This window comes from Phodopus roborovskii, unplaced genomic scaffold (assembly GCF_943737965.1).
Source record: "Phodopus roborovskii unplaced genomic scaffold, PHOROB, whole genome shotgun sequence".
Lineage (NCBI taxonomy): Eukaryota > Metazoa > Chordata > Mammalia > Rodentia > Cricetidae > Phodopus > Phodopus roborovskii.
Window position 1 is genome coordinate 5162022 of NW_026126416.1, and position 20614 is coordinate 5182635.

The following is a 20614-nucleotide window of genomic DNA, read 5'->3' on the forward strand; positions in this document are numbered from 1 at the left end:
ATGTTTTTTTTTTAAATCTTCTTATTTCATCTATGACCAAATATGTTACTCGTTTTTAGAAAAGCAAACACAATGAGTCCATAGTAAAATCTTAGAATGAAGCGATGGTGATGTTCAAGAAGAATCCAGAGGTTCAAAGACAAGGTTGGTCCAAAGAAAACCATCTGCCTCGGCATCCCCCTCCTGACTGTGGGTTGCTCTAGCCTCCTTCTTCAGAGATGGGGATTTGCTGGAAGACAGAATTAGAGCCCAAGAGTCCTACAGAGGGAGGAATCTGAGCCACGAGACAGAACACCCCACACCTGGCACCTCGGGTGGGATGATGATGTCCCAGTTCTCAGAGTCAGAGCAGTGGACACTTAGAGTTCCATTGAGCTTTGCATGTTACAGAGGAGGAAACTCGGCCCAGAGACGATAAATGACTCATTGGAGGCCTCATAGATATTTAATAGTATGGCAGCCTAGATCCCTGACCTACTACCTGCTCACCTGGGAGCTTTGCCTTCCTTACCCAGGTGCTTATAGTTTTTGTGGCAGTCATTGTGTCGCCATAAACCTCTGTGTGTCACCATGGCAGCTGCATTTGAGGGAGTCTCAAGAAATCCCCAAATCCAAATCCTTTCACTGTTCTCTTCCCCTGCCTTCCAGCCAAGCTGTCCTCCTTGAGGGAGTCTAATACCAACAGAAGGAAGGGGATGGGTATATTTTCTCTTCCTAGGCTTGAACTGTTCCCTTGGTAATAATTATTAATGGGGTTGTGGTGGTCACAGTGAGCTTATGGGGTAAAACACAACAAATGAACTGTTTAGGACATAACTACAATGAAAAAAATTTTAATCTGAGATTCAAACACAGCTTGGCGTCCTGTGTCCTCAGGTTTGGCACCCTATGTCATTCATGTGATTGAAACAAATCTCCATAAGATTTCCCCCACTGGGCTATGAACCCAAGCAGATGTGTGGGTGCAGCTGTTTCTGGTTGGGAAATGGGAGTCTTTTGGTCCCTCTTAGTTGTCTGTGCAATGGGTCATTTGAATACCGTCCTCTGGGTCAGGTAGACCAGGATGAAGGCAACTGAGGTCATCTGGAAAGCTGCAAATAGTCACTGTCATATGGGTCTGTCCCCGATGCAGCTAGAGCTTTCCTACTTTTAAAGCAAGAAATGAGACACGCCATGAGCGTTGAGTCATTTTGAGAGTTTTGTGAGCAAAATGTCCTTTGGATGTGGATTGGACTTGACCACTCTTCCCAGAATGGGATCTATAGAGGAGAGAAGTCTGTTTTCAGAAGCCAGTTCTGAAAACAGGGTGAACCACGGGGGGGGGGGGGGGGGGACTGCCATATTGAATCGCACACGTGCTCAGTTAAAACCAGCTTGGCAGTCCTGAGGTGAGAATCTCTAGGAACAAAGGGAGGGGGAATCCTGTCTTTGTCCTGGCTCTATCTCCTAGCTGCTCTCCTAATTGGTAGCCAGTGTTTGCTGCCCCCTTTGTGACAGGGTCTGTGGACTGTGCCCTAGAGACCTTTGCTCTGGATAGAAACAAGCCTGCTCATCCGGAACCCAGCGCAGCCTGTGGGAGCCCCAGGTAGAGATGGGAGGGCGGTAGCCGTGTGGGGCTCTGGTGGGAAATAGGAAATCCAAGCACAGTGCTCTGCTCTCTGGGTTGGTGCTCCCTCTAATGTGAGAGTTACCCTGTTGATCACACAAAGGGCTGGCTTGTGGACCACACACTGCAGGGAGTACTCCAGAGAAGCAGGGCAGGTCCCCCTTTCCTGGGAGTAGTAAAAAGAGGCCACCCTCGCTCACCCACAGTTAACAGAGGCTGTGCCCCAAGATGGCATGATGTAGGGGAGCAAGCTCCCAGCTTGGCTCTGGCCCTTCCGCCCGCTTTCTGGCTTTCCCTCTTCATTGTGTGATTCCAGCGATGCTCGTAACCTACCTGAACCTCAGTCTCTGAAACGGGGGGAATCACTTTCTCAGTGCAGTAGCAGGACTGCATATATGGCGTAACCATACAGCAGTTTGAGGCCTGGCTTCTAGGCGAGGCCCCTGAAGTGGCATTAGTTTTTCAACACAGAACAAGAATCTTCCATTAGCTGTTTGCCAGAGGCTAACGTGGAGCCGAGCCCACGTGGCTGAGGGCTCACTCATGACTCTGAGCTGCAGGGGTGAAGCCAACCTTGGGCGGCCCCTGTTGAAGTTGGTGCAGTTCTTCTCGCCCAGAGGCTGTGCTTCAACCCTGAGGTGAGCAAAGGCTCTACACTTCCTTCCTGCTCTCATGTGAGCCTCTCTTCCCGCCGGGAGAGCGGAAGTTAGTTAGCTAGCTCTTGCCACAGCTAGGAGACACGAGTGACTAGCCTAACTTAGAAGTTGAGGCTCACCGTCTCCCCTGCCCCCTCTACCAGCCCAGCCCCGAGTGCCCCTTCCCAGGTGTTGCAAGCTGGGACCCTTTGGTAGTGCCTGCCAGCCTCTGCTGCTTCATGTAAAGTCCAGGTGAGGGAAGACAGAGTAGACTCTGGCTCTTGCTCCCGGGCAGGCATGAATCCTGCTCTGTGAGGGAGCGATTGATGTATTTGCCAGCTCAATGTCCCTGCTGCCAGCTTGTGACTCACCCCCACCCAGCCTCGGGAGATAGGAGGGTCCCACAAAGGCCCCAGGCTACCACCCAACAAGAAGAGACCATGATCCTGCTTGCCACAGGACAGAGTGTGCCACAGAGAAAAAGGAGGTAAATAAGAGAGCTGATGAGCGACTCGGGAGGGGACCCTTCCCGGTAGAGGTAGCATACCTCTGGCATCAGTCTGTGGGGATGCTCCTGGCACTTTGACTGTGACAGATGTCCACATCTGAGGAGTCCCTGCACGGGCACTCCTTGACAAGCCATAGTCCATCGGAGTAGCTCTGCATATACCTGAGAAGTTTCTAGACTGCGCAGATTCCTTTTATGGTCCCGACCCCCCCCCCACATAGCTGCTTAGCTTTACTGAGTATCTTGAGGCTCTGCTTCCCAGCTGAGGACCTTTCAAAGCTCACAATCATAGCCTGAATCCTTCCTTGGGGAAGAGAAGTAGAGGATGCTTGCTACACCGGCCCCATGGTCCCACAGAGGCAGGAGGACATTGATTATAAGTGTGAATGGCATCACTAAGTGAGAGCTTCGGGTGGGGACCAGGGAGGCTTGTAGATGCTGAATGTTGAGTTGTGTGAAAGGAAAAGAGGGTGTGGGGGACTCAGCAAGTCCCTAGAGCCAGGACTGTCCCAAAAGAAAGGACGTCACCACACCAGGTATCGGCCTTTGAGTTGGCAGCTCCAGAGCTCTTACAAGCCCCCTGGCTTTCTGCAGCCAGTCTTTGAGGACCACAGCTCACACCACCCCTCAAGTGGATTGAACATGTGTCCTGCCCCCTCCCTGATCCTCTGGTCCTCAGGATACAGGTGACTGGTTCTTTGGTAGGGATGGTGAAGGAAAGCCAGCGGCCCAGGGCAGGGCCAGCGCCAGGCCCTTCCCCCTTCTCAGAAAATCCCCAGAAAAGAACGTTACTGCCTCCTGGGACAGTAAAATAAGTTTCCGTTTGTTAGATCAGCTATGGCTTCCATACAGTTAATGCAGCGCTCCAAACCTGAAGAAGCAAGGCTTAGACGGATTCACCGGGGCTCAATTCCTTCCCTCCTGACTAGGGATTAGGAGGCACACAATAAAGTTCTAGCCACTAAGCAGGAAATAAGGTCTTCTTTTAAGAAGGAAGCTTCCAGAAGAGGTAGCCTGTGCTCTCATCGCTAACCCTGCGCCTTCTAAGTTCAGCCTCCTCGGAAACTTTAGAGGGAAGACGTGAAGAATCAAGAATAATTGTAAATATCTAGAAGTGATTAAAAGAGTTCTGTTTGGGGCCCTTTTGGAGGGGGAAGGGGGCCGTCTGCCTAACTGGAAAGTCTTTAAAGTCCTTACACCGTGACTAAAAACCAAGAACAGATGAAGCACCCTAAGGAGGGTCGTAGTTAAAAGCTAAATTCTACAGCACGTGCTGGCGTCTGCCTCCCCAGGCCTCAGTTTCCTGGTCAGTAAGGTCACAGGGCTTGGGGATGTGGTCCTCAGGTTCTGGATTATAGCAAGCTTGGGACATGTAAGGCTATGCATGTCACCCTTCTGCATTCTCCGTCAGCTCGGATAATTAATGTGATAATCCCCGAGATTAGGGCTGTATTTCCAATTTGCACAGAGCATTGGCGTTTTTCACTCCCTGACTCGATTCCTTGGGTGTCTGTGAGATAGGTGGGGAACCAAGAACTTTTACTCTGAGCTGATTGACAGGGGAACTGAGTGGCAGAATAGTGCAGGGCCTTGCTCATTACCTCACAGGTAGAGTTGACAGACTTGACTCTGGAGCCCAGTGGCCATGAAGGGGTGTGAAGAGTGAGGAGCCAGGAGGGGCAGGAGAAAGGGGGGGGGTGTTCTCCCCCTCTGCCACCCAGCCCTTAAGCCAGGAAGCAGGGATGAGGAGAAGAGCCACAGAAGTGAAGTGGGATCTTCTGGTGCCTCTATTGGTGAGAATTTTCCTTCTGTCACTGAGCCCAGAGAGACAAACGCAGTAGCCTTTCCCAGGTGGGCGGAAGAACTATCCCCACCCTTTGCTAGGGTGAGGCTCAGCTTTCTCCCCCAGGGCCCTGGCAAGTCTCTGCGAGGCCTGCCTGCCTACCTGCCCCAAGAGCGCAAACTCAGCTGAAAAACAAATTCAGATCTGGTCGTGGAGGGGCAGGGCAGGGAGGGGAGGGATGAGACACAGGTTGGGGACGAGACAGCTTGGGGGCCCGCCCCTGCATCCCCACCCTATATGCTGGGGAGTGGCCCTGGAGGGGAGGAAGACAGGGCTGAGCCAGGCTGGCCAGAAGGCTGTGACTTCAGCAAGGACTGAATTGCCTGCCCACCCTTCTGGAGCTGTCCGTGATTGGAGAAACCGAGGCTGGGGAAGGGAGGCGCATTGGCCAAGCCTGTACACCTTTGGGGGTGTGTGCTGAATCCAGGTCTCCCTATCCTATGCTCAGAGTTCTTGGCCCCTGCATCCATTAAGCTTCTCTTTACCACTGCAACGTTCCCGAAACCCAGGTCGTGAGCACGCGGGAGTATCACAGTCTTACCAAACCATCACGCCGACTGTTACTGCCCAAGGAAACTCAGTTTCAGAACAAGAAACCACATATCTCTAAGTGGGATGGCACAAACAGTATTCTTTGCTAGGAAAGAAAGGAAGGCTAGCCATGACCTTGATAACCCACGTCAGCAGTGTGAAACAGAAAACCATTTAATGCTTTCGAGGTGCGTTTGCGCCACTGGAAATTTTTAGCTGTTTTGCGCTGAAGGAAACGGTGAGTAACGAAGAAGCAAAGAGACCCATACTTAGGCTCACTGTCATCAGACCGGAAAAGCAAGGGTTTCTGTGTGCCTCCCTGAAGGTTACTGCTTGTGTCCTTGAAGTCCTAAGCCACCAGCGGTGCATGGCAAAAATACGTGAGGGTTCTGAGTCTTACGATAATTACGTGGGACGGTTTCCCCACAGCAACTTCCACCCAGGTCATGAAGCGCTCTGCAGGCCAAGGAGAAGAGAACCCTGTAGAGCCCTCGTCCCTCAAGGTGACTGCCAGCAGCCTCACGTCTCGCTGAATACTTTTTGCGAGTGGAGAATGTGAAGAGGAAAAGCCGAGGGCCAGGCTCTGTGGAATGGAATCCCCCCTTTGGGATTCAGAGACAATCCCAATTTCTTCACCCAAAGCCCTAATCGCCTCTCTGGGGGTCCCATAGTGCTAGGGACAGAGCGCGAGTACTCAGGGAGCAACCAGTGACCCGTACTTCCCTCTTAGCCACCCTACAGTCTTGGAGCAGGGTGGTCCACACCACCCAAATCCAAAGAAACCCAGCAATGGTTGGCTAACTCCGAAGGACTTCAGAGTCCAGCGGCCACTACCGACCTTAGCACGAGCCCTGTGTCCCCAACACAATTTATGAGACCCAGCAATGCATTTGAAGCAATGTGTGGCTTAAGGGAGCCAGCCAGTCCTCATGTTCCTACACAGAACACACCAGCTGTGGTGATCACAAGGTCTCCATTGTCCTGGTGTCCTTTGGGCCAGAGGGTCCTTTCTGTCCTTGCTTTGGGCAGTAGACTTGGGCAGCTGAGTTCTTTGTTTCTTTTCTTTTTCTCCCCCACCCCACAGTGCTGAAGATAGAACCCAAAGCCTTGCACACGCTAGACAAGCATCCTTCCCCTCCCCAAGCTCCATTACCTTCTTAAATATATTCAAGAATCTCTCGGGGCCCATAAAAACAGAAGAGCCAGGAACCCCCTAACCCTGGGCTCTCTAAGAATCAGGCTAGCCCATGGCTAGAGACACCAAAGGGCCACTTGGGATATAAGCGCTTTGCCTTTTGTTGGCCTGTTGAGGGTCTCACTATGAATGGCCTGGAATTCATGGTCCCCCTGGTTCAGCATCTGGAGTGCCATGATTACAGGCACATACCACCATACCCCATATTCTTGCCACGTAGACTTTGTTCCCATCACCAGACTCTGGTAGCTGGTGGCTGGAGCGCAAACTTTGAGAGGAGACCAAAGATCTGATTCGAAGGTGAACTACGTCATCTTAGCCAAATGGCATCAGGCAAGATCAAGGAGCTTTCAAAGGTTCCCCTTACATGATGAGACCAGCGGGGATCTTCTACCCAAACACTGGGGTCGGGTGGAGAAGAGGCGGTGGTGGCGGCATGCCCTCTTATGAGATCCTTGATCATCTAGTCAGCAGGAATGGATTTGGTTTTTCAGGTCTTCGGGGCCAGAGCAGCAGGTTCCCTGTGGTGTACCTCTTTCACAAGGTCTCCGACTCCCTTCTAACACTGAGAAATACACACAGGCTCAGGGCTTGCAGAGGTTCTGCAGCCCCCACCCCGACCCCGACATCGCAGGACAGGGCGGGGACAGTGGCTGTGAGAGTTCTTCTTGACTTAACTGTACCCTGCTGAGAAGCTAGGTCACACTTCTGTGCAGCCCTCCCAGGATGGCCCCAGCATCGGGATATCTGAGTTCATGGGAGAGAGAGGGGCAAGGGCCCGGCCACTCCTGACGCACACATGTGAAGGAGCCTTCTGGAAGGAAACACGGAGCACAGGAGAATGAATGGCTTTGCGGTTCTACTCTTCCAGAACACTCAAGTTCTGTTTCCAGTCCTCATTTCACACGGCTTGTGCCCATGCTCACTCTGGCAGCAGCCCCACTTTGCCAGCGTGCCAGAGGGCCAGGAGAGGAGCCGGGTGAGTGATAAAAGCAGGGAGCAGCATGCAGAGATGGCGGGCACTGTCACTGGCGTGGTGCAGTGATGCAGTTGTCATGGAGTGCCGGCTCGCTTTGATGCCTCCCACTGTGTATGAGAAGCCCCTGGGGGCATCTCACCAGTAAGGAAGACTTGGAGCCTGCAGCCAAAAAGGCCAAGTGACAGAACACTGAGTCCCCCGGAGAGAAGTCGCCTCCCGGAAGCGCCCTCGCACCCGGGCTGCAGTCTGGGAGATCTGTCCTCAGTTATCTGCAAACGTTTGACACTGACTGATTTCTCTAAGTGCTCACAGCTCCCAGTCTTCTGAAGTCATGAGGCACACTGACTGTTCTCCAACAGCTTCCTCGTCAAGTCTACATATGCTTCCCAGAAGGGCACTAAAGCGTGCGTTGTTTTACCGCTTAACGTTTTCCAGGTGACGACTCACGTGCAGTGGCCCATCCCTATCATGCTAACACTCAGGAGGCTGAGGCAGGATAGTTATGGCTGGGCTATATTTCAAACAAACAAAATCAGTTAACACAACGTATTTGAGCACTGGAGCTGGCCTGTGTGGTCCCTCTTCTCAATATGTAAGACCTGGTTGCCAACCAGGCATTTCCCTCTGGATCACAGGCACTTCTTATGCTTCCGGGGTATCTCTGGGAAGACACCGTGGGTTTCAGGGTGTTGGTGATGGGATTGTGGGTGTGTCTCCTGCCTCCCTTTGAGGATCCCACAATGAGGCCCTCCCACCCCAGCCTCCTTCAAGGCCAAGTGACACCACTCTCTGCCCGGACGGACATGGGGGATTCTGACCAGTGGGACTTGTTCTCACAACTGTGTGCCGGGAAATAAGAAACCCAGCCCAGGGTGGGGCCTCCGCTTCTCAAGAGGAAGGTATGCCCAGAGGAGTCAGGGACCGGTGCTCTTCCTGATGGGGTCCCATCTTTGGTGACTCGGTGGCTTCCTCACTGACTCAGACTGCTAAGCAAGCAGCAATCCTATGCCTTTAGGGGAACTCTGCATGCCTATATGTCCTATGTGTCCCTCTTGGGCGTCTTGTTGGTAGAGGACCTGAGTCAGCCAGCACCGGGGAAAGCTGAGCAGAGCAATCTGCAAATCAGATGCACCTTGCTACTCTGGAGTGAACGGAACCCTAGAAAGACGTAAGAGAGCCTTTGCCACTGTTGTGTGCGGGCCCTCGGTGGGCACAGGCAGGCGGTGGTAGTGGCAAGATAAACAACCATGGAGCCTGTCCTGGAAGGGTTCTGTCTAGGTGCTTTCTCTGGAAAGCTCTCTCCAGGCCCAGGAGGAATGAGGACGCTGGGAAGCTGTCTGTGTGCTGGCTTTCATGAGAAGGGTGTGGGGAGATTACCTTGCCGAGCATGGCCCTGTTGGACACTCCACTGGGTGTCTGACTTGCTAGGCAGAGAAGGGTGTGTCCTGTTGCCGAGCCAGTTTGGCCAGCCACACCTTGTTGGCAGAAGCGTGGTTTCAAAACGGGCTAATAGCTGGGGACATGGACACTCTTTTCATCTTGGCCTGCCTAGTGCACACACGGCTTCCAAGGAGGAAGGCGGTTTCAGTCTGGTTATCCAGCACTGAGGTAGAACTTTCTGGGCTCAGCCAGGTATCAGCTCTGTCCCAGGTCAGGGTAAAGGAAAGTGTCCTGTACCCCAGGCTGTGAGCTCGCTCAGGCTGCCTTGTCCTGCTCAGAGCCTTCCTCACACTGCATCACTTTGTCTGTGGTAGACCCCTGGCTGAGGAGCCCAGAGCTCATCGGTAACTGGAGTGTCCATCCCCAGAAGAAATGCTCTAGAACTCCTTTCCACGAGTGCTTGCAGGGAACCCAGCTGCCTGCTGGGCAGAGCTTTTTGTTTGTTTGTTTGAAAAGCTTGGAGTTTGCCATGGTCCCTCTTCTCAATATATAAGACCTGGTTGTCAACCAGACAGTACCCTCTAGTTCACAGGCACCTCTCATGCTTCTGGGGTGTCCCTGGGAAGACACAGACAAGGGGGAAACTAGGTAACTGAAGGATTCCAGATATGGGTATTCAGGGCCAAAAAAGGAGGCAGAGCAGACTTCATGGGGATGACAGGTTGGAGACAAAGCTTGTGGGAAATGTAGGGTCTGAAGGCAGGTGGCCAGAAAGCAGATAAAGCAGCGGCTGGTGTGTGTCTGCTGTCGTGGGACAGCATGAGAGCGTGTGTGGGGGAAGGAAGAGATGGCTGGGTAGGTGGGCTAGAGTCAAGCTGGTGCTTGCCTGGTAAACAAGAGACAGGCGAGATCTCCAGCAAGGTTGGAAGCTTTGCACGAGAAAGGCAGAAGTGAGTGTGTGCAGAGGCAGAGATCAGAGCAGCGGTTCTCAACCTTTGGGGTCGCGAAGCAGATATCCTGCAGACCAGGTACCTATGTTGCAATTAGTAAGTTAGGAGGTGTCCAGGGGTAAACTGAGGAAATTCAGGGCCACGGTCTAAGCAGTGGTAATGCAAAAGGAGGAGGCAGACAGAGTACTCAGGTGGACACCGCCTCTTCCAGACTTTGACGAACAGGAGATGCTAAGGAAGGCATGGGTCCAGCTCACTCTGCAACTCACGCTCCTTGCCTACACAGTGAGTAGTGAGCACCTGAGAATGTCCTACTTAAAGAAGTGAGGGTTGAAAAGCCACACTTCTTCAGCACCATAATGGGGAGGAAGGGAAGAAAGCGTTTAGGAGCCTTAAAGGCCGGGCAACCTGGTACCTCATTAGCATAATGAAGGCACATCTTCCCCAGATGCAGGATCAGCCACGGAAGGAAACAAATGCCTCCAGGCACAAAGCCTGGCCCTACTCTTTGAGCAGGGGAGCAACTACACTGAAGTTAGTAGACAGGAGGGCAGAACACAGGCTGGCTAGGAGAAGCTTCTGGCCAGTGCAGTCTTGTCTGGCTTGTCTTGGACTGTGGTCACAAGGGTCGACCCCCAAGAGCAGAGATAACGTTCCAAGGGGAGAGGCCTGTCTCTGTGTCCACACTCTGACCCGTGGGCAAAGTCTGCTCCCCGGAAGTTGAGTTTCTAGTCTGGAATGCTTAGATTCACGGTCTGTCCCACCTGAGGTTTGAATTTCCCAAGAAAGCATGGGATAGTCCTCTAACCTGTATGTGTGTGTGTGTGTGTGTGTGTGTGTGTGTGTGTGTGTGTGTGTGTGTGCCCCCTTTGTATTCAAAGAAGAGGAGGCAGCCAGCAGATTCCTATCTGAATGTAGGGGTGTGGCTGGAGAGGCAATTGGCAGCAGAGTTCTCCCAGCTGCTGTGGGCACAGGTGTCCATGAATTGTCTTTCGGCTGCAGCTGTTTGCTTAGGACTTAGAAGACGGTGTTTGGAAATGGCGGTGGGACTGCTATCATTGGGGGAGGCGGGGTGGAGGGGGAGGAGCAGGGCCATCACAAACATCCTGTGCTGCCTGGGCATCCAGACAATGGAGAAGTGTCCTGGTACAGATGCCAGGAGCTCCCATGTAAGGGCTGCACCATCTTGGCAGAACGCCTGCCTCGCTCCGTGTGAACCATCCAGACAGAAGAGACACCTCTATTTTCCCAAACGTACTTAGACCTCCTGTGCTGGGTAATGAGCTCAGCGTGGGGCTCTGAATCCTGGGTGTCTCCTTCCACCCCCTTGTGGATCATCTAGAAACTTCTCAGAAGTGGTGTGGGTTATTAAAAACCCTCAGCCAGGGGCTAAGAAGATGGCTCACTGGCAGAGTTCCTGCCATTCAAGCGTGAGCGCCTGAGTGTAGCTCCTAGCGCCCGCTTAGAAGCCAGACAGTGCTGGGCGAAAGGGGGCAAGAGCATCTCTGAAAACCATCGGCCCGCTACACGGACATCTGAATCCACGAGCTCTGAGCTCAGTCACAGAATCAGTCTTAAAAAAATTAAGGCAGGGAGGGAAGCAGAGGGGACTGGGGAAGTAGCTCAGTCGGAAGACGTATGGCCGTGCCAGTATGAGGACCGGTGTTCGAACCCCCAGTACCCCTGATGGCATGTGCGTGTAGCCCCGGCGTCAGGAAGGGAGAGACGGGAAGATCCCTGGAGGACATGTGTATGTGTTGCACCCTCAGCCAGTCCCTGCAGGCAGCCAGGGTGAGAGTCAGAGGGATGCCCGCACTCATGTGGTGTCCGGCTCTAATTTACAGACATTGCTCTAATGATTCTAATGACCCTCTACGTCATGAACAATTAGGATCTCGGTTATCCATCTGGAGAAACTCAGACATACTGGGGTTTAAGTCCCTGGCCTCAGGTTGCAGCCAAGGCAGTGTAACTCCATTTGCACTTTGGACCACCACACCTTACCTGGTCATGCTCAAGGAAAGCATTTGGAGGGCTCAGGAAGGCACAGGACAGGCCTAAGTATGTTTGGGGGGAAATACAGGCATTACAGGCTGCAGCCACAGCTGGGTCGTGGGCTAGCTGTGCAGAGAGGGCTGAGAGGGTATGCTGTATCTGAGCCCTAAGAGAGGGCAGGGTCCGGCTAAGTGTGTCTCCTGCTTGGCACCTCTAGTTGTCATACCCATACAATCCAGCACTGTGACTGTAAAAGGGTGGGGCTCTCAGGAATGGATGACATTACTGGGGTGTGGCTGATGGAGTGGGGGGGGGTGGGCTGGTACTGCAATCTCACAGGGGCGTCCTCGCCCATTCCCTGGGGGCAGCCCACCTCGCTGAGACTTGCCAGGGCTGCCTGCTGCTCCTTTTCCCAGCACGGGTTGCTGAGCCCAGAACCTCTCTCTGGCTTAATCAGCAGGATGGCGTCTTTGCTGGGTTTGGGCCAGGAGAGCATCTGCAACTCCTCATCAGGTGTCTGAGATGACGTCCAGGTGTGTCACTTACTGAGAACAAGGGAGCTCCTTGTTACCTTTTGCTCGGCTCTTAAGCCCAGCCTGCCTAGGGGAGTATGTTCTGCTTTCCCTCCAAAGCGCCATCTGCTGCCTGCCTTCCCGGAAGAAGAAGGCAGACTGTGGCCGCCGAGGAGGGCTCTTTATAGTTTGTATATAATCATGGAGGAATACGGTTCACCTCCAAACGGCAAGGAAACTGCCAGCTCCTCTCACCTCTCTCTGCCTTGCTGTTGTTTGTGTCTCTCCCGAACTCCCACAGACCTGTGCCAGACTCTGTATGGCAGGGAGGTTTGACCCAGTCGGGGGCAGAAAATTGTGCCTGCTTGGCATGGTGGAGGTGGTGAACCTGCCACCACCAAGATTAAGTCTGCGCTTCTGGGTTTTGGATAACCACTTCCAGCTGGCACCTTGACCCATTCTTGTGGGGAACGGGAACAACAGGCCCCTCCTCAGTTCCGTGTGTAGAGGGAACAGCTGGTCGCCTACCAGCCTCCTCTGCAGACACGGTTTGCACCCAGTTTCTCTTTTCTCTCTCGGCTACCCCATCCCTTGCTTAGTGTTGGGTGGGCAGCCTCTTGGCTGGATTGGGCCCTCGCTTATCCCAGCAAAGGTGAGTCCCGAGTCAGCACCTGTATGGAGAGGCTTTATCAGGCTCAATGTTGATCCTGTAGTCTGAGGACAAGTTCCAGCAGGCCAGACCCGCCAGCCTTCAGGTCTGGGAAAGTCTGCTACAGAGAGTTCAGTACCAAGGCCCATTCTCACCAAGCCTCTGGCATGGCAGGCTCCTCCCAAAGAAGTAAGTTCCCAGTTGGACTTACAAGACCCTCAGGAACACCTGGTTGTTCATCGTACATTTTCCCTCTGGATGAGTTTCTGCCCTGTCTCGTTCCAAGCCAGCCTGACAACACAGCCCAAAGGTTCCCCTGTAGCCCTGGACCACCTCTCTGTGCCCAGTGGCTTTCCTGGCAGAACAGAGTAGACATTTCCAAACGTGAGCAAGCGCTGATGCAAGGCTGGCTGTGACGGAAGACACCGACTGCCATTTGGCGTGCCCGAAGGGACGAGACCAGGGCCTAAGACAAAAGCCTGTGACTATAGAAAGAGCCCCTCCCCTCTGGCTTGCCGCCCCCACATGGCCCATCTGGCCCATGTGGCCGGATCAGCAGTATAGAACTTCCTTTCACACATTTCCACAGTGAGAAGTGTATCTGAGCACTGGAGAGATGGCTCCACAGTTAGGAGCACTGGCTGCTCTTCTAGAGGACCTGGGCTCTGTCCCCTGCACCGACATGGGTTACATTGTCTGTAACTGGAGTTCCGGGGAACCTGACCCCCTCTTCTGGTGACATTTTGGCACTTGACATACATGTGGTGTGCAGACAGACATGCAGGCAGGCAGAACATCCATGTACACAAAATAAATTATTTTTTAATTTTTAAAAAAAATGTAATTTTACATTGTAATTCTGAATCTTCTCACTAGCACAAAGCAGGTTATGTCTCTACTGTGTTACACTCTGTATTGTATATTTTCCAATGTATCTCTTCATTCTATACTTTTTAATAAGGGTGGGCATATCTGCTAATAATATCTCATATTCCACAGTGGGTCACAACCTGCATTTGGAAAAATAATATAGCAAGCAGTAATGACCAAGGCTCCTTTCTCTGCAGATAGTTCTAGATCCTTTGAACAGCTAGATCCAGGATTCCAGGCACGAGCTTGACTAAACCGCTGGCCTCTTTCCTGTCTAGATCTACAATGGCACCCTCAAGCGCGAGCCTGACAACAGGCGCTTCAGCTCCTACAGCCAGATGGAAAACTGGAGCCGGAACTATCCCCGCGGCAGCTGCGCTACCACTGGCGCCGCCGGCAGCGACATCTGCTTCATGCAGAAAATCAAGGCGAGCCGCAGTGAGCCTGATCTCTACTGTGACCCGAGGGGCACGCTGCGCAAAGGCACGCTGGGCAGCAAGGGCCACAAGACCACCCAGAACCGCTACAGCTTTTACAGCACTTGCAGCGGCCAGAAGGCCGTCAAGAAGTGCCCCGTGCGACCGCCCTCCTGCACCTCCAAGCAGGAGCCAGTGTATGTGCCACCTATCTCCTGCAACAAGGACCTGTCCTTCGGCCACTCGAGAGCCAGCTCCAAGTGAGTGCTGCAGGGCTGTGGTGGGGCCAGTGGGAGGCAATCTGCTAACCTGGCCCACAAGGCAAGGGGCCCGCCTGGCCCACAAGGCAAGGGGCCCGCCTGGCCCACAAGGCAAGGGGCCCGCCTGACCCACAATGCAAGGGGCCCGCCTGGCCCACAATGCAAGGGGCCCGCCTGGCCCACAATGCAAGGGGCCTGCCTGGCTCACTCGGCAAGGAGCTTGCTCCCAAGGAAGCAGAGAGAGGCTCAAGCCTGTGTTCTGCCCCCTTCAGGAGCATCTGGTCTGATGGGCCACCCACTAGGGCGTCCTCAGAGTGAAGAGGTCACAGAACACAGACATTGTGTACACAGGTCTTAGTGATCACAAGCTAAGGACAGAGGGAGATTAGCCAGCTAACCATGTGTTAGAAATTATTTGTTCTCAGGGCTGGAGAGATGGCTGAACAGTCAAGAGCACTGGCTACTCTTCTAGAGGACCGGAGTTTGATTCCCAGCACCCACATGACGGCTCACAACCATCTGTAACTCCAGTTCCACAAGAGCCAACACCTTTTTCTGGCCTCTAGTTATGCATGTAGTGCATAGATGTTCATGCAGACAGAATACCCATAGAAAACAATAAAATGTAAACAAAAAAATGAATATTCGTTCCAGGGCCCTACACAGTTCTACAGACACCTGGAGGCCCTAGCAATATGTGTTCCAACAAGCCTTCTATGTATCTCTCTCTCTCTCTCTCTCTCTCTCTCTCTCTCTCTCTCTCTCTCTCTCTCTCACACACACACACACACACACACACACACACACACACACACCACTATGAATGAGACCGGATGGGCTGTCCTATAGCGAGCCATAGGCAGAGGACACTTTGGAGTCACAGTAACGCCGAACCTGCCTTTCAAGGCTCAACGCACCATGAACCTCCCAACTGTCCCTTATCACCTAATGAATGACAGCTACTCACTTGTTAGGGAGCATCTGCTCCTTGCAGGCTCTGTGGTGAGCGCGGGATGCGCAGCCTTGGTGACAGTCACAGCACCTGTGGAGCACATTCTTCGTTACCGAGGAGCGGTGTGTCCTTCCTATCCAGCCCCTTTCTGGCAGACCGCCTCACCACTGGTTCTGCACACTGTACTCTTTCCTATCAGTCCCACACGGCTCAGAAAGAAAGCGGGACCCATTGAAAGGGACCGCTGGCATTTGAAGAACATAAGGTGTGCTTAGAATGACTTGTGAGGGGACTCAGAAATCCATCGGCCCCTAACTGGAGGGTTAAGATTGAGTGCCAAGCCATGCAGAAGGGACAGGTGACTGATAAAGGTAAGGTGATACCTTCTCAACAAACTAGACCAGGACCAGAGAACACTGTCCCTTGCATGAGATTTCATTTCCCTCGGGGATGAAGTTGGATTGCCTTAGGTATAACTGTGGCTATTTGTTGAGCACCAACTATGGCAAAAAAAAAAAGTACCTGTCCAGTATAAATGAAGAGAGGGTTCCCACCGTAGATGCTGAGGACATCTTTAGGGTAGGGCTGGGTACCACAGAGGGTCTGACTCTGCCCTCCAGGACCTTTTATCTCTGTTGAGAAGCAAGACACACATGGGTGGAAAGTTTGCCTGTGGCTGCGTACCATGGGAGCTGTTCCCAGACGAGGATTCCCTTCCTTGGAAAGGCTTCTTGGAAGGGAGACTCCAGCAGGCCTAGGCTAGGCCTTCGTGCCTGGAACTGAGGATGTCTTGCTACAACCAACACACTCATGCCAGAGGCAAGGGAACGTGCCAGAGGTTGCAGGGGAGCCAAGCATCCAGTTAAAACAGTGACTAGCCACTTGCCGTGGTTCAACCTAACGCATGCCCTTCAGTGTCCGTCTAAGAAGTTTGAATTTGAACCTGCTGTATAGAGAGGCTGGAGTTCTGAGCTGGAGAACAAGCTAGTGGGCAGGATTTTAGGACCTACTTAAACGCTGTAATAGGTTGGGTGGAGCAGCTCCCTAGCCATGAGCCCCATGACGGCGATCCCAACACAGATGAGTTTGGTGACGATGAGGATGAGAAAGGACACAAGAATTTGTTTGTGTAAGAAGCTAGCTTGAGGGGGAGGAGAGATGGAATAGACAAGGCGTTTGCTTTCACTCTCCCAGGACCCGTCACAAGCTGAATGGCAGGATAGATGGGGAGCTTCGTCTCAGGAAATAGGACCAAGTGTGTGCACAGTGTAGATGTAACTCCTTAACCCATGACAGAGGCCTCACCCCAAGAGAGGGAAACCCAGAACACAACCTTTTTCCTTCCTCATAGGGAGCCAGCCATTCGCAAGATATTCTCCAAGAGAGCCTGGCTGCCTTGTTCTGTTTCCCTGGAGCAAAGGCTGTGGTGGTTGAGTGTACGAGGGAGAATTTAGAGCCTGCTCACCGGACCCGCCAGCTCACCTTGTAATTCACTCCACCCCATTCTTCCAGGATCTGCAGTGAGGACATTGAGTGCAGTGGGCTGACCATCCCCAAGGCTGTGCAGTACCTGAGCTCCCAGGATGAGAAGTACCAGGCCATCGGGGCCTATTACATCCAGCACACCTGCTTCCAGGACGAATCTGCCAAGCAACAGGTAAAAGGGGCCGTGCATGTCCTGAGCATGTCAGCCTAGCCCCACGTTTGGAGATGAGTGGAAGCGTGTGTAGTTGGTTCCTTTCCAAAGCACCCAGCCACCAGGAAAAGGACAATTCCTGGCAAGATTGGAGCTGCATCTTAACCTGCAGAGTAATGCCCTCCTGAGTAGACCTTAGAGAGGTGCATTCTCCACTGGCCATTGCTATGTGAACCTTTCCTAGAGAGATATAAATAAACAGCTATTCCCTGGCAGACCAGAGTACTGATCCCACCGAGACGCAACCTGGCCTATCAATGAGTTTATTTACAAGCACGGTGATGAGTAACTTACAAGAGCCTTAATGACCAAAAGCAAGTCTCATCCCGGCATAGATGGGGTCCATCCACTCTTCATCCAATCTTTCGTGTTCTATATACTCTGTCGCCGAGATCACAGGACTTTTCGCAGCTTGGGCAGAATTGCTTATCTCTAGGAGGGAAATGTGAGTGGCTAGATCTCAGGTAGAGATGTAAATGACTGTCCCCACCCACCCCCTTTCCAGTAGCAGGTCCAGTGTGCACGTGCGTGCGTGCGTGCGTGCTTGTGTGTGTGTGTGTGTGTGTGTGTGTGTGTGTGTGTGTGCATGCGCAGCTGCAGTGATGAAGGTAACCATGACTGTTCTAGATCAGCTATGCAAGAGACCCTTGGCTCAATGTCAGGATGAGCTCCTCAGAAATCCCCTTTCTCAGATTCCACTCAAGGAGATGACTATTCCCCGACCCTCAACTCCCTCCCTCCCAGCCCTTTCCCTCAGTGGAAACAGGGTTCTTTTTACCTCCCACGCTTGGCTGTTGGCCGGCTAGGAAAACACCTACAGGACACAGTACAGCTTCCTAGAAGCCTGGGGTAGTTTTCATCAAAATTTCAACCACAGGAGAGTTTCTGTGGCACCTTAGGATTCTAAAGTATGGCGGTACATCTTCTCATCCGGCCTTTAGCATGCTTGCTCCGGAAGAGGAACACAAGGCTCCAGACGGAGGAGAGACTTGCTAAGGGCCTGGAGTAGGATATGAGGAAGCTGGCTCTGAGTTGGGGTCTTTGGCTTTCTTGTCTGGGCCAGTTGCCACTAACTCATTGATGCTTACTTGTTGTGGTTTTGACTTGTGTGCTTCTGAACTGATTTGTTTGTTTGTTTGAGAAAAACAGCTATTTTGGATAGAAAACAGCCTCCCTTCCTTTGAACAAGCAATGTGGACAACTCTCCCTGCAGGTCTATCAGCTGGGGGGCATCTGCAAGCTGGTGGATCTCCTCCGCAGCCCCAATCAGAACGTCCAGCAGGCTGCTGCTGGGGCCCTGCGCAACCTGGTATTCAGGAGCACCACCAACAAGCTGGAGACCAGGAGGCAGAATGGGATCCGTGAGGCTGTCAGCCTCCTGCAGAGAGGAGGGAGCACGGAGATCCAGAAACAGTTGACTGGTAAGGAAGCCAGGGTGCAGACTGGGCAAGGTGGCAGGGTGTGTCCCTGGCCGATCCCTTTTAGGCTAGGCCGAGGAACAGCTGTGTAGGTTTCACGGGGCTACAATTCAGGTGCTCGGTGGCACTGGCTCCAACTGGAATAGTGGCATCCAGATGGTGGCCTAAAATGGTGTACTCTCCTCAGAGGAGCCTGGGGTGTGCCGGAAGGAGCCTTATGTAGTAGGCATTGAAATCTGCAGGTGATGGGGGGGGCAAAGCCAGTAGGGCAGGGGTTAGCAGGTCTTAAAGGATGCCCTCATCCTGCATTCACAAAGTACATGAAGCATTCAAGGTGGGGTACAGGACAGCAAAGTCACCGTGGAGACCTTGAGTTGAACTGGAAAGACAAGAATGTTCAGAGTAACAATCGAGGAGAGTCTCTAGACCGACCTCCATGGTTGATACTTGCCTTGAATTGTTTCAGTCGGAAACAGTTCTGAGTTCCAAAGTAGATGGCTAAAACCACTATCAACCAACTGTATTTTAGGAACCTTTCATGGGCATAATTTTTACCTAGACAGGGAACTCTTAGACATTCCCAGACCTCAGAGAACCTGCAGTCTACAAGGACCCCGAGAATAAGACCATGAGGGAGTCAATGGATGTGATGGGCCAAGCCTACCTGGAAGGTAGCCATTGGCTAGAGCCCAGGCTAGGGCAGCACCTCTAGTCCCTGGGTCTTTGGAGCCGGCCACATTGAGCTGACCATGTCTGTGTCCAGGGCTACTCTGGAACCTGTCTTCCACTGACGAGCTGAAGGGGGAGCTGGTGACCGACGCCCTACCTGTTCTGACTGACCGGGTCATCATCCCTTTCTCTGGCTGGTGTGACGGCAATAGCAACATGTCCCGGGAAGTGGTGGACCCCGAGGTCTTCTTCAACGCCACGGGCTGCTTGAGGTGCGCGAGAAGAGGGCACAGAAACTCTTTTTGCTCAGACCCTTCCACGGTCAGCCAACAGTCAAGTCAGAGTAGAGAACGTAACACTCATGCTGGCCCTGGTTTTGTGGGCTAGCTCCAGGACAGAGGGTCAGGTATTACAGAAGTGTCTGAGTCTGGCTATGCCTTGCAGCCAGCCTCCTGGGGGGACCTAGAGGACATCACTGGGAGCCTAAGGGTGGAAAAGACTGCATTTGGATATTCAAATTGATTCAACTAAATCCCCTCCCCCACCTGGGGGGGGGGAATGTGCTTCTATCTTGAAGGGCATTCTTTTATACAAAAGTCTGCTAGCTGCTCATGAGTCACCCCCTCACCCCCCCCCCCGCCCTGCCCCAGTGCTGAGCACATTTGCCATGTTCATTGGCATGGGGATGGTGCTGCCTTGCCCAAAGTTGTTTGAGTTCCACAGCAGGGTGTGGCAAAGGCTCCAGTGGGATCTGGATGTGTTGCAGAGTTGATGTTGGCATGGAGTAGGGAACCACAGAGCAAGTTTCCCTTTAGCATCTCACTTTGCTATAATAGTTTGTCCCCCAGAGTTCCAAAGAACTGCCGGAACAGGGGTGAAGCTGATCTGTGTTTCTGTGTCTCCCAGACACAGCCTCCAGAGGGCAAAGAGGCTGGGTAGATGAAAAGACACACTCACACACACACACATATACACACAGACACAGACACACACACACACAGAGAGACACACACACACACATATACACACAGACACAGACACACACACACACAGAGACACACACACACATATACACACAGACACAGACACACACACAGACATACACACACACACAGACACACACACACACAGAGACACACACACAGACATACACACACACAGACACACACACACACAGACACACACACACAGACACACACACACAGACACACACACAGACACACAGACAGACACACACACAGACACACACAGACACACACACACAGACACACACACAGACACACAGACAGACACATACACACACAGACACACACACACAGACACACACACAGACACACACACAGACACACAGACACACACACAGACACACACAGACACACACACAGACACACACAGAGACACACACACACAGAGACACACACACCCTATACATGCTCCATACTCACCAGGGCAGGAGCACCCACAGTGCTTGGGGATGAACACAACCTTGATGAGAGGTAACTACATCTGAACCCCCAGTTAACACCCCACTCCTAGTTCTGGTCCAATGC

At 52.7% G+C, this 20614-nt stretch overlaps 1 protein-coding gene across 1 annotated transcript in view; it reads left to right on the top strand.

The window, feature by feature from the left end:
• Pkp1 (plakophilin 1) overlaps positions 1–20614 on the top strand; it is a 41285-nt gene that overhangs the window by 12395 nt on the left and 8276 nt on the right. Inside the window, exons 3-6 of the mRNA XM_051183196.1 lie at positions 13932–14329; positions 16794–16938; positions 18191–18398; positions 19159–19336. Coding sequence (XP_051039153.1) covers positions 13932–14329; positions 16794–16938; positions 18191–18398; positions 19159–19336 — 929 coding nt within the window. The remainder of the gene's footprint in view (positions 1–13931; positions 14330–16793; positions 16939–18190; positions 18399–19158; positions 19337–20614) is intronic.